General features: G+C 38.0%; 1 protein-coding gene across 1 annotated transcript in view; it reads right to left on the bottom strand.

Moving 5' to 3' along the window:
* Window positions 1–14,895, bottom strand: part of MGAT4B (alpha-1,3-mannosyl-glycoprotein 4-beta-N-acetylglucosaminyltransferase B) — a 146,327-nt gene that overhangs the window by 44,799 nt on the left and 86,633 nt on the right. Inside the window, exons 5-7 of the mRNA XM_081943836.1 lie at window positions 9,137–9,183; window positions 1,475–1,588; window positions 753–828 (exon numbers count right to left, since the gene is read on the bottom strand). Of these exons, the coding sequence (XP_081799962.1) occupies window positions 753–828; window positions 1,475–1,588; window positions 9,137–9,183 (237 nt within the window). The remainder of the gene's footprint in view (window positions 1–752; window positions 829–1,474; window positions 1,589–9,136; window positions 9,184–14,895) is intronic.

The raw sequence follows: 14,895 nt of genomic DNA on the forward strand, positions 1-14,895 counted from the left end.
ATCAAGGAGCTAACGTTGAAGCCTTTCTACTCCATAATTACTCTGAGAAAGATTATCAGAAAAGACTTTCATTTCCTTCACAAAAGGATCCCTGTCAAAACCAGTTTCTCTGTTGCTATTAGCAGCGGTGCAAGAGTGACCTTTTTCCAGGACTCCTAAGAAGGAAGAGGAGACTCTATGTGGGCTCACCCAACAATTATTCACATAGCTATTGAAGGGTTTGGAAAGAGCAAATCCACCAAAGTGTTGCTCATTAGTTCTTTATAGCTGCTTTTTCCTCTTTACACCACTTGTTCCAATGAATGGACTTTTATCCAAGGTTTTGAGCAAATATTGCCTTCCATAGTTTTTGAATTAATTTATACAGATGAAAAGGGAAGAATCCTGATGGTGAAAATTATGGGTAATATCAAAAAAATACTTTTAATTGCAATTTATGTTCCTAATGAAAAACAAGATGAATTTTACAAAAAACTCCACAAATTTTTTTCTGATTTGGACTATGCTGATATTTGCATGATGGGAGACTTCAATGGCATTGTAAACCAGAACATGGACTACAAAACACACAAAACAACAAAGTTAAATAGAAAATTGCTTCCGAAATCCTTTTTCAGGATGATAGATGAAACAAATCTAAAAGATATTTGGAGAGAAAGAAATCCTACAAAAGAACAATGTACTTTTTATTCAAATAGACATTCATCATTTTCCAGATTTGAAACATATTCTTTGAGCATCATAAAACTTACCTGAACATAATATATGCCTTTGGATTGTGCATACATCATTAAAAAGCAGTAATCTAAATTCTGTTTAGTTCTCCACCTACAACAGCACACAAAACAAATTACTGTTATTTTGTTGGGAGGCTAGAGGTAGGTATCAGCTGCATCTGGCAAAAGATTAATCAGACACAAGAGTTTAGTCAAATATGAAGACTTCTACTTCTGTTGTAAGCCCAGAGTTATAATATTATTTTGGATTTCAACTGGCATTCCCATTGCTCCCATTGCTTCCCCCCAGTAAGCAATGGAGATGTACTGTATAGCATTAACAGTGGGATTTTGGTAGGAGCAAAGAGTTAAATCTCTCTACTGTGCTAAGTTTAATCATCTGCTCTCCACAACAACTATAATGTACTTCCACAACCTGTCAAGTAAATCCAGTTGCATTCATAACATCAGATGCAATTTGATCATAGTCTATGTTCCACTGGAGTTATGTAAAATCACAAGAACAAATACTCACCTAGCATTAGAATAATTTATTTGGGTAAATGAGGGTTGTTGTTTTTTTAAGTGGCGGAAACATACATACTAGCAAGCACCCAATGATTATGTACTATGCTTCTTCTGAATGCCTTATGCTTTCTTCTAAACAAGTTTAAATACCCATTACAAAGCCGTGTAATAAAATACAACAAGCCTTGCTAGCCTACCATATCACTTTAAATCAAATTGCCTAGAATTACCTGACTCTTTCTTTAGGGTCACCGAAAGATTCTCGCAGCCGGGAGAAATCTGGGTAGAAGTGTGGAGAAGGGGAAATAACCTCTAAAAGACCAGAATGTATTTCATTGGGGAATCTGAGAGAGAGGAAGAGGTAAGGAAAACAATTGTCATTTTCTATAAAAAGGAAAATGGAATTTAACCATGGTAATGATTAATAGGTTAAAACCTAAACTGTATCTCCAGGAAATACTAAACATTTTGAACAAAGGGGCTACAGGAGATGTTATGCTTTGAAACCCTATTTTAAGTCGAAAAAACATAAATAAGGATATTTATGTCTTTTTTTAAAAAAAAACCCTCCCTGCTTGCTCTTCTCGACTGTAGCTTTCTTGATCCATTGACCTTACTTAGCTGCTGAAATTTAACAAGCCAGATGGAAGCAGATGTTAGATTCTTCAGTGATATTCATGCCTCTTTGCAAACTGGTTGGTTTGAAAGCTTATTGTTTTTGAAGCTGCTCCAGAATTATTTTTAATGATAACCTCTGCAGATTGCATACCTATTGCCCTGTTCATTATACAAGGAATCGGATTGAAAGATTAGGACCTTGATGGTGAATCTATGGCATGCGTGCCACCTATGGCACAAGGAGCCATATCTGCCGGCACATGAGCTGTCAGCTCCAGCTCCATGCGCACGCTGGCCAGCTGATTTTCGGCAGTTTCTGAACTTCTGGTAGGCCCGTTGGGCCCGTTTTTCACCTTCCCCAGGCTCTGGAGGCTTTCCTGGGTGAAAACTGCCTCCCTTGCCCCCCCCCCCCGAGGAAATACCTAGCTCAGCTAGCTGTGTGGTGCATGTGGGAGGGGGCTGCATGCATGTGCATATGGGGGGGCACTTTGCATTATGGGTGCTGGCACACACATGCATTATCGCCCATACACGCTCACATTTTTGGCATCCAACCACAAAAAGGTTAGCCATCACTGGATTAGGTCATCACTTAATAGCTTATTCACTGTGTTAAAACTTTACTGAGTAAATGCAAGGAGAAAACACATGATTTAGGGTATAGAGAGAGAACAAATGGTTAAAAACAGGACAAAGAAAGCATAGCCATTCAGGACTGTGGCAACTCTGATTAACCTCTTATACATATACACTGTTATTTTTTCTTCAAGAATATCCTCTCAAAAGGATTATCACAGTGTTTTTAACTCAGGAAGCATTCAATTCCTCCCTTCTCCTCAACTAAATCAGACTGAGAAACTAACTTTGTGTACTCCAACTGTGTTCTATTGCAATTCCCATCTTTCTAGGCATTTCTCACTAGGGGATAATTAAAATCGAACTCCAACCAGACTCACAGAGACCAGGCTAAATATTTAACTCTGGTGGCCCAGTGGTTAGAATGCAGTACTGCAGGCTAATTCTGCTGACTGCCAGCTGACTGTAATTTGGCAGCTTTAATCTCACCGGGCTCAAGATTAACTCAGCTTTCCATCCTTCCGAGGTCGGTAAAATGAGGACCCAGATTGTTGGGGGCAATATGCTGATGCTGTAAACTGCTTAGAGAGGGCTGTAAAGCACTGTAAAGCGATCTGTAAGTCTAAGTGCAAATCCCACTTTTTTGCATTTGTGTTCAAACTTGAGCACCATGTCTAATATGCACATTAATCTGGGAAGTGAAGAGAACTATTGATAAGTATAGTCAAGGATACAGATCTAAACTGGATAGCTTTTGAGTACTGTATAAAAAAATCTTTTGGATCCCAAAACAAGGACATACCGTTTTAATTTTAAAAAAATCCTACCATAACTCAGGCATTTGGTACCTCTGTCATATTGTTGGAAAAGGACAGTAATGGAAGAAGGAATATCTAAACAACTGATACTCTTTAAGTTTTCATAAATGTGTAGAGTCCCAAGGACATAAAATTTGAACGTTTATTAGAGAACATCATATTTCAATAAAAATGGCAGGCATAACCAAATATTTCAATAATATACAACTGTCCTTTTTCAGCTACTATATCAATTTAGAGTTATCTATATTTAATTTTGCCCAAAGTAATCTAGACGAATTGCTCTTCTATTAATGAATTGTTTCTGTTTTGGATTACAAAATACACAATTCCAATATTTTTATATAAATTATTCTTATGCATTTTATCTGTGACTGAATAATTCAATGAAATCAAGAAAAAGTACAATGATACCTCTTCCATGAAATGACATCCTAATACAAATATTTGATGTGGTTCTGAGAAATACAGTGATGTTATATTTTCAAAATGGTTTTTACTTTAAAACACATTAAAAGATTTTGAAGTTTTTTCCTTTCAGAAGAAAAAACCACTATATACCGGTATATTATTATTTTTTAAAACCAGGATTCATCAGTTAAGGATCAGTTAAAGAGCCATTAAGAAGAAATCATAGTTCGGGTAAGTTCATACGTAGAATTACATCAATATAATAATAAGCCCTTGAACTCTCAAGAGGTCCGTGACTTTTTTAATGTCTTAAATATCTAATTTGACAAATGAGTACTGCTGCTGAGAGACAAAGAATAGGCTGTCTACATTTAGCCTAATTAAAAAGTACAACCCTCCTATTTCCTGCTGATATTCTTGTGCTCCTTTAAATTAATTTTCTTCCTGCAATATTTGATCTGTGACTTCTTATTGCTAATATTGTTTTCTTGCTGCACAGCAATTTCTTTTTCCTCTCTGTGTCATCTAAGACTTGTGTTTCCCCCTTCCAGCGCACTTCAGCCTATTAAATTTAAAGAAGATAAAGCAAGCAATTTTACAGGGAGGAGAAAAAAGGAAATTGGTAAGTTAATCAAAGGAAAAGTTTGAGGTACTTGACCTCAGCAGGTAGTAGCACCACCCCAATATTATTTGGTTTGGAAAGCTAAGCAGTTTTGGTTCTTGTTAATAATGAATAGGAGACTACCAGAAATAATGTGGTTACACGTTAGACTAGGATCAAGCAAAGCATCCCTAAAGAGAACAAGATAAAAATATTTCTCTACTGTCACCAAATAAATTACATACATGAAGTTATCAGGAGTCAAGTGACTCAAGGTCATTTTGCTATTAACCAAAAGTACTTAAGAGAAAGTTACTTTCTTAGACCATCACATCCATCAGTGTCTATTACATAGAAATCCTATATGTTTTATTTATTAATTAAACCAATTTATATGGCCATTCAACAAGCAAACAGTGAATCTGGGTGGTGTACAACAGAGCTAAATCAGTTAATAAATACATTAAAAAGTAAACTAAAATAGATAATAGACAAGGATATGTTAAAAAAAAATAGGGACGTGGTGGCTCAGTGGCTAAGCCGCTGAGCTTGTCGATCAGAAAGTTTGGCAGTTCGGCAGTTCGAATCCCTAGCACTGCGTAATGGAATGAGCTCCTGTTACTTGTCCCAGCTTCTGCCAACCTAACAGTTCAAAAGCACGTAAAAATGCAAGTAGAAAAATGGGAGCCACCTTTGGTGGGAAGGTAACAGTGTTCCATGCACCTTCGGCATTTAGTCATGCCGGCCACATGACCATGGAGACGTCTTCAGACAGTGCTGGCTCTTCGGCTTTGAAACAGCGATGAACCCTGCCTCTTAGAGTCGGGAACAACTAGCACATATGTGCAAGGGGAACCTTTACCTTTATGTTAAAAATAAGTGTCAATTCATAGGTTCACCTGTCCGATGGGGTCTCCAGGCCTGTTAGCATAACTAGGTCTTGAGAGACCTCTGGAAGCTCAACAGTGACAAGGCCAACCTCAGGGGAGAGAAGATTCTACAGCATGGATGCTACTGAAGAAAAGGGCTCCTATCAAGGGCCCACCAAATGTAGGTCCCTGGGTGACAAATCCCATAATGTGACCTTCCTGGTGGATCTGGAAGAACAGGCAAATAAAATCAAGAAAGGAACTCTGCCAAAAAACCCAGTCCCATGACATGAATGGCTTTAAAAGTCAACACCAACACCTTGAATTGTACCCAGAAACAAACTGCTAACTAATGCAGCTCATAAAACAGAAATGTATAAAATGTGTTCTACATTTTATACATGCAAACTCATGCAACTACTTATATTGCTGCATTTTGCATCAGCTGAATTTCAGGATATTCTTGAAGAGCAGCCCCATGTACAGTAGATTGCAGTAATCTAACAGGGAGGTAACCAAGAGCGTGAGTGACCATGAGTGGTTTCTATCTATCTAAGAATGGGCACAACTGTTGCACAAATATGAAATTGTGCAATGGTCCTTCTAGCCACAACTGTCCCCTACTCTTCTATATTTTTGGTAATGCTGTGCCAAGAAGCAAAACAATACAGAGAGAACAATCCGGAATCACACTGCAAAACACAAGTGGTGGGCTCTTCTGTATTTGAAACCACAGTGCTCCCATCTCAGTTATTACATCTCTGACCACAATGCAGAACTGTAGCTAGGTCATCTCAACTCGCTCCACAATCCTCCTCAAGTTCTGCTCTTAGCTACTGCTATTAATAGGCAACTTGCAGAATGGAGTAGTAGTAATGAAGTCAGGGACTCTTCTATTACCATTATCTTCTAATCTTCCTGTCCTCTGGTGTCTGCAGCTTCTAATTCCTGCCCATCATCCTTTTCAACTCTGCTAATAATTAAAAAATAACCCACCAGTGTCTCCTTCCAAATCATTTTAAAAGGACCAGGTCAGATGAAGAAACTATGACACTGAAAAAGAAATACACCAAGAGAAAAATTAACTGTTAAATCAAGGTGGAACTCAGGAGAAACCAGAGATGCAGATCTGATAGGAGCACAGGAGAAAGAATATGATCTAATGGAGGATATGGCATCAGGGAGGAGATATTGATGTCAACCAGAATGGAAGTGAACCTTACAGAAAACATTACTTCAGTCTGAGTTCAGGACTCCTGACTACTATTGCCCTTTCATGCTGGGATGGATATAAAAAACATAGTTTGCCTTGGGCTCATGTAAATCTAAGTTAGCAATACTCATTATGTTAGATATTTGTTCTAACTACAGTGGTTTCCATCAAGGTCCTCTGTTCCAGTGGGAACAGAGGTTTAATCCTATTGGTCCAAGGGTCTGACAGCTCCCTGTAAAAGGGCTGCTGTCAGACTCAACCTTCGCTGGATTGTTTTCACTTGTTGTACTCAATAAAGAGAGGAGGAGCCGAAGTCGCAACGATACGACGTGCGATCTCAATGCTCTGAGATCGCAGTCAATACTTTTGCCACTGGGTGGTTCAAACGGACCTAAACCGTCCCACAGAGACGGTGAACAGGAAGAATACATCTTGCTGATTTCAGGGACATCGCAAAGACCCTGATTGATCCAAGAGAAGATCTTCAAGCCGGTGACAAAAAATCCAGCCATTTGGCTGATGAAGTTGGGGCGGCTCCGAAATGGAAGGATATGGAAAGAGAAAGTGTTTCCAGCTGGTGAGGAATTTTTACTGTTTTAAAAGTGACTGCCTATAAAAAAAAGTTAAAGTTAATTTAAATTGGAGAACAGAAGAAATAAGCGGTGGAATTAAATTTGGACTGGTTTTGGACAGTGGGTTATCTTACTTTTTAAATGCTATCTTCATGGATGGAATTTATGCAAGCCTTTTAAAACGAATGGATTAAGTTTCCTTCTTCCATTTTTCTTCTTCTACTATTCTCTGTAATCTATGGACTAAAATTCCCCTCTTTTATTACTGTGGGTCTTTTTCTAACTCATTTAAGAATCGGACTTTTTTAAAACTTGAAATACAAAAAAGATACAAAAAGAAACAAAGAAATACATTGTAACACTGCTACTCGGAGGCTAGAGGTTTGTGATTGGAAACGAAACACTTTTTTCACTGATTATCCTGGCTTGACACTTCAAGGTCTCACAGCTTGTTTATAGAGAGTGATAAAAAGAAAAGCACACAGATGTTCCTTTGAATTAAAGGTGAAATGTTATTGTGACGCTTAATTCTGTTAAAACCTTCTAAGCTAGAGCAGCAATGTTTGTTAGCTGGAGATAATGGCACAATTTCAACAGCAGAAAGAAGTTTTAAGTCTGCAAAAGATACTCTCAGAAATACAGAAATTATCAGATAAACGTGAGAGGATAGAGAAGAAGTTGGAAGTTTTAGTACACCTAACAGCAAAATATGAAGAAGTTGAAGATGCTAATCAAATGGAAAAAATGATAGTTAATATCCTAAAAATTGAAGAGGAAAATGAATATAAAGAAATTAAAATTTCTAATTTATGGCGATTGGTTTGTCTCTGAAAAGGGAAAGAGTGGAATACTGAAAGAGGAATTAAATGGAGGAGAAATCTACCCCAGATGGCAAGATACAGAACAAGGGAAAACAAAAGAATTTATGGATATAAAGAGATAAATTTTATTAGCAATATCATTGATAACACTACCGACAATCAAAGATAAGCTGATTAAGGAAATAGAAGAAGGGCATCGACATTACATGAGAGATTCTGTAAGCAAAGAGTTGCTAAGAGGAGTCCATACAAAGTTGATTAAGGAGATGATTAGAGGATTGACACCACAAATGGCAGAAGATATGAGACTGTTTTGCTACTAGAAAGATACAGGTTGATAGATAGAAGAGTTTAATTTAAAACTAGCTAAACTTAGCGAAATTTAGTGATAATAGATATAGTTAAATAAATAATTGATAATGATAATAATGTATACAATGTGTAGTGTTATGTAATAATTGGATATAAATATTGAATGGTACCCATGAAAGGAAGATTAGAAACCCTTTTGGATTACATATAAAGGTTAATAAAAAAAGAATTAAGTTAGATTCAGTTAAGTCTTGATTATTAGGGGGGGAAATGATATGATGCAGGATATAGTGAAATAAAGGAGGGATAATGATAATAATGTTTATATATGTCTGGGTACAACATAAGGAAATGGGATGTAAATTGTAAACAGTGATTTGGAAAGAAGGACAGAAAACTTTGTTATTAAATATTATGGATATTTAGCTAGAATAGGACATAAGGATTTAGTGTCATTGGAGGATTTTAGAAATAGTGAATGAAATGCCAGTATGTGATTATGTATTAAATCTTGGTATATTTTATGATGAAGGACGTTTAAACAATTATAGTCAAATGAAAATGGAGGTATAATGACTGTAACATGTATAAATATCTGAGTTAAAATACTTGAGTTAATATGAATTATGCTTGATGACTGTGGAAGAGATGCACGCAAGTCTTTTGTAACCAATTGATACACTTTCTACAATATGCAAAGAAGGAAGATTTTATGTGTTGTGTTTGTTTTGAAAATTAAAAATAAAAAAATAAAAATAAAGAGCTGTTGTTACCGTTAAGCCTGTGTGTGCCTATCCATTATCCAATCTAACACATTATATAGCCTATAACCAGTATAACCAGACATCTTACTTTTCCTAATAATGTTTCCTGACAAAAGGTAATGGGGCAGCAGGGGAAAGATAACTGGATTGTTCCATGACTAATAAAAACTAGCAACTGGTTTTAAACAGACCAGGAAAAAGTCATGCAGTTCCGTCCAAATTACTAAAATAGACCAATAACACAACTTACAATATTGAAACATTTTCAATCAAGCGAAGAAAAATCCCATACAATGAAATTGCAGAAGAATACTTACAAGCTTTTGATATTTTCTGCAACCCCTGTGGTGTATTGTGGATCTGTCTGTAAGAAAAATTTCAATAACAAAAGACAATAAACAGACACAGGTTAAGAAGTCATTGATATTGATATTGTATCTAAAATAATCAGTTCTGTTACGCCAAAATTTCTTTGGAAGTGCTGCTTTGTATATTTCATTTTAAATCCAGTTAAAGCAAGAATGAAAATATTTGCTAGACTACTACGTGAACAAACATATCGCCAATTGTAGTAATTAAAAAGGCATTAGATAACAAGATACACATATACATCAACTTTAAGAAATTTCAATTTTCTTCAATTAATATAGAAGGCAACCATCCCGATCTAGCTTTCAGACAAATCAAACTACAAGCCCTATTATTCCCAGCAAGCTGAGCACTGTATTCTAATACAGATGGATGCCTCACTTTGCGGAAAGCTGATGCAAAGTAGTTCCTCATTATAATACCAATTCACACTATATTTTAAGGTGTTTAGTAATAAGCAACAGATTAATGAACTATAAACCTCTACATGGTATGGTGAGGATTAAGTGCCATCACATCATTGTTGAGTTTTTGTGACTTATATTCTCTATGATGATCCATCCTCAAATTGGTCCTTCAGCATTTTCAACAGTGCACTCATCACCACCTTGCTGCTGGCTGCTGTCTCACCTTTTCTTCCACCTTTCCTAGTATTTGAGGCTTTTCCAGAGTGCTAGCATTTCACATGTGTCCAAACTAGGATAATTTGAGCCTGGGCATTAAAATGCCTTGAATGAGAACTCTGAATTAATTTGTTTGATGATCCATTTGTTTGCTTTCTTGGCTTCTTAATTTCATAACATTCCAGGAATTTTTCAAACCAAAAAAGGATGAGCAAAATGGCCTTAAGCATCCCTTTATGACAAAGTCCCTTGTAGACAGAGAGATAGGAGCTGACTGGTGAGTAACAGCAAACAAACACAGAACTCCAAAAATAAAGAAAATCTGCTGCTGTTTATTCTTCCCAGATGCTTAAGCATTCTGGGTCTGGGGCAGAAAACAAACAGTCTATTTGGCATGTCAGCAGCACTCAAAATTAAATTCTCAAAATAAAATATCAAACTAAGGGAGAAAAATGGGACAGGCAGCAGCAGTTGAGGCTCATTATCCTGCTTTCCACCAGCAGACTCAATGTTTTATAATATCATTGTGTTAATATTGTTCCCATACCCATGTAGTCTTGATAATGTTGACGCAGGCACCCACTCAAAGAGTTTCTAATTTTTCCCTTTTCCTAGCACTTTCCTACAAGTACAGGGTCCTCTTTTTTCCAGATCAACTGAATGTTGATCAATTGGTTGTGATAGGAATTCAACGACCAGTTTGTCACCAGAGTCTGATAATGTGGACTGGGAGAGAGTGACTGGCCCAATGTCACACAGCAGGCTTTCATGCCTAGGGCAGGACTAGAACTCACAATCTCCTGATTTTTAGCAACCAAAAACCAAACTATATCAAGGCAGTATCGGAACTGCCAGAAGAGCAGACAGAGTCAGAAATCTTGTGCAGGCTACGATTTATCTCTTTAAAATACAAACACAAATTACAAGTCATCTCATTGTATAGCTGATAATTAGAATTACTTGTTTGTGAGATGGGTAGCAATATAAATTATGAAAAAATAAATAAAATGCTGCAAATCAGGTGGAAATAGAAAAGTAATATACACTGCTGGAATATCAGTGGTTTTGTAAGCAGACCAGCTGTAATGTAATGATTAGTTTTTGTTTAAGTGTCAGATTTGGAAAAGGAATCTCAACAGTTAGCATTGTTCATCTAAAAAAGAAATACTACAATTCCTTGTTACCTGTGGTGCCATTCTCTGTGGTTAGGCACATTCACAGTTGCTGAGAGATAAGATTTTGGTTTCTGTAGTAAAGGGTTTTAGATACTAATAGTTGTTTTTTGGTACTTTATGGAGGTGCAAAAATAGCAATGGACTTCTACTCATACATAAACTATGAGTTTTCAGGATTTTAGGATTGGAATTAAAAGTGCTAGAATGGAATGAATAAGACTATTTGCATGTTTTATTGGATCTGCAAAATTACTGCTTTAAATAAGCATTCGGCCAAGCAGGATGGTCTTATTACAGAGGAAGAGAACTTCCTATTACCTAAACAGTTACTCTATAGCAGCGATGGAGAACCTTTTTTGACTCGCGTGCCACAAATGGGGGGAGCGCAGGGGGGGTCGTGTGTGGGTGTGCCGCACCCATAATGCAGTGCGCATGCGTGCACAACAGGCGCCCCCAATTTTTACATGCTTTTTTCGCCCTCCCCAGGCTCCAGAGGCTTTATAGGAGCCTGGGGAGGGCGAAAAGAGCCTCCCACGCCCCCCCAGAGGCCCTCCGGAGGCTTCAGGGACCATCCGGAGGCTTCCCTAAAGCCTTCGGAATGCTTAAAACGACCCTCCGAGCAAACCGGAAGTGACTTCCGGTTTGCTCGGAGGATCGTTTTGAGCGCTCCGAAGGCTTCAGGGACCGTCCAGAGGCTTCCCTGAAGCCTTCGGAGTACTCAAAACGACCCTCCGAGCAAACCGGAAGTCACACCCGGATTGCTCGGAGGGTCGTTTTAAGCGTTCCGAAGGCTTCGGGGACTGTTCGGAGGCTTCCCTGACGCATTCGGAGCGCTCAAAACGACCCTTCGAGCAAACCGGAAGTCACTTCCAGATTGCTCGGAGGGTCGTTTTAAGCGTTCCAAAGGCTTCAGGGAAGCCTCCGGATGGTCCCTGAAGTCTCCGGAGGGCCTCCGGGGGGGGGACGGGGGAGGCTCTTTTCGCCCTCCCCAGGCTCCTATAAAGCCTCTGGAGCCTGGGGAGGGCAAAAAATGGCTTTCAAAAAGGGTGAAATCAGCTGACAGGGCAGCGCCTCGCATGCCCTGACAAATGGCTCCGCATGCCACCTGTGGCACACATGCCATAGGTTCGCCATCACTGCTCTATAGTTAGAGCACAATCTGTGCACTCAACTCCCAGAATTCCTCAGCTATTACAGAGAATTATGGGACTTAAACCATGCATCTGGATGTGACTGGGATTAGGGAATTCCAGCTAAGAGGATTCCTTCCCTTAAGTAATATAGCTGAATTCACTTTTTATTTAGTGCAGTGCCCAACAGTTTTATCTGGCTTTACTCATAAAAAAAACTTTATACTTCTTTTTTGTTTTTCTGTTTTCTTCTACACTAAGGTCCTATGGACTATTAAATCAGGAGCAATGGTTTTGATTGTTCAAAGCTGGTACAGTCCAACATTTCCTTCATGCATTGAGTCTACAAATACCATCTTAATACTGAGTCTGAATAGCAGACCTCATGGCTGGAAATGTAACTTTTGGATTTTCCCATTCTCTATATTTTTCAAAACACTACCTGAATTTAACTAAATGTTTGTACATCGTTTTGCATTATTTTAATTGTTGTTGATGTAGTATAGTAAAAAGAAAAAACATTAAAATACAAAAAAAAATCATAAAATGGCAGGTGTCTGGGCAACTAGATCAACCCCAAATCCTTCTCTACTCTCCTGGCTGATAATAACAACAATTAAGAGCAGCAATGTGAGTGAAGTGACTATTCAATTATTTTTACAGTGTGTTTCCCCCCACTACTGACTCTATAAACATCCTTAGTGGAGGTTAAGCATGACTAAGTTGTTATATGTTTATTGGCAAAATAGATGTCAACCTTGTGAAATAAACAAGAAAGAAAGCATGGCCAAATGAGCTAATTCCACTTAATTGTACAGTTGCATCAAGAAAATCCTGCCTGGCTGAAAGTTCATTTCTCTCCGTGTCCCCTTTATGGCCTAAGACAGTGGTCCCCAACCTTCTGGGACTGGTTCGTGGAGAGATTTTTCCATGGACCAGAGGGGACATGGTTTCACATGCTGCCTGTATCCCACGGACGGGGCTTTGCTTGTTTGTGCAGCCTGATTTCTGGCATGCCGCAGCCCATTGCCAGTGTACAGACTGGGGTTTTGGGACCCCTGGCCTAAGAAACTATGGAGAGTTTCTTCTGAGCTGCTTGGCCCATGCTGTGGGATAATATAGCTTTTATCTGACTGTTCCCTAGGCTGCTTCTCTTCTCCCTGTTTCCCAAGGTCGTTCCCACATACCATTACAATAAGGCTTTTTGCTAATGGTAAAATTTACATTGTTATTTGTATAATCTAACATATCAATTAACAAAAAGTATAGTTGTTTCTTTTCTCAGTTCCCTTTATCTTCTCCTATGATAAAAGATAGTCAAAGTTATAAGAAAATACAATATCTTCTGTACTGAAATTCTACTTACTAGTCAACAAGAGAAAAGTATGTATTTAAGGTTTGGATGTTTTTGTGACAGACCTGTGGAGAGGCACTGACTCCTGCAAGCTACTGCAGTTATTCAGTGATTATCACAGTTCAGTAGTAGTACAAATTTATTTATTAGATTTTTATCCCACCTTTATTACTTCAAAAGTGACTGAAGGTGGCAAACATACATAATATTCCTTCCTCCTCCTATTTTCCCCACAATCCTGTAAGGTGGATTGAGCTAAGAGAGAATGACTGGCCCTGAGTCAGCCAGCTGGCTTTCATTGAATGTTCTGGTCCAACAATCCTAAACCTATTGCCCCTGTTGTGTCCCTGATATACACATGTTGGGAGTAAAGCTGGCAAAATCAAAATGGCTATGCCAGTGAGTTCACTCGGGTTACACATCCAGAATTTTATTCGAAGTCCAGCTGTCCCTATTGCTACTGCTATCTAACTGAGCCACCACAGTTGTGATGGACCTCCTTTATATGCTTGAATTTATTGTCCAAATTAGAGGTCACATAACTTTACATCCTCTTTTCCACTAAGAATATTTTTTGCTTTCTGAACAGAGAACATTTTAATTCCTTAATGTGTGGGGCAAAATTTTAAAACACGACAATCACATCCTAACCAAAAATGTTGGAAGTGAAAACTGAAAGTGAACATTAAAATTGGTTTTTCTCTCTACAATAGCAGGATCCAAGAGGTTCTGTTGCTTTTAAGGGTTTTTGAAAAGAAAACAATTGCATTTCAAACTGGGGATAAATAACCACAGTGGGAACACAGTAAGAAAACATGCATATACACATGCATATAAATCATAAGATAAACTGCAGCCATTGTTTATTAACGTGTTATGGTCATGCTAATTCTAGAGTTCAAAATCTGTTTTGATTAAAGGCATTCATTTAGAAAAAGCACATGCCTCGGTTTCAGCTCAGTTCTCAGTTCTATTATTATCTTATTATTTCTGCAACAAATCCTGAGAGAATATCACCAAGGCTCCTTTGGAGATAGAATTTCAGTAAACAATTCCCTCTAAGAACAAACATCAACCAACCCAGTACAACTGAGATTAAAAGGACATATACAAATGTTGGCAAGGCAGTAAATAGCCTTCTGCTAACATATTGACCCTCCACAGCTGAATACGCCCAAGCATTTTTTCACATTTGAAATAGTCTACTGGGACCCATTGACAGGATATGGCTGATGATCCTTGTCGGACAGCAGCCTTAAGTTAGATTTCTCTCTGTGTGCCAAAGGAAAAGTTGGCTCATAACCATGTGAAAAATCATCCTGCTATCTTATGACTAGCTGTGGCTTCCCAGTTTTCTGTCAAGCACACAAAATGAAGATATATAGAGCTATGAAAGACAGATTCAAAAACGAAAGGATCACTCAT

Source organism: Natrix helvetica (genome assembly GCF_964273705.1).
Source record: "Natrix helvetica genome assembly, chromosome: 1".
Lineage (NCBI taxonomy): Eukaryota > Metazoa > Chordata > Lepidosauria > Squamata > Natricidae > Natrix > Natrix helvetica.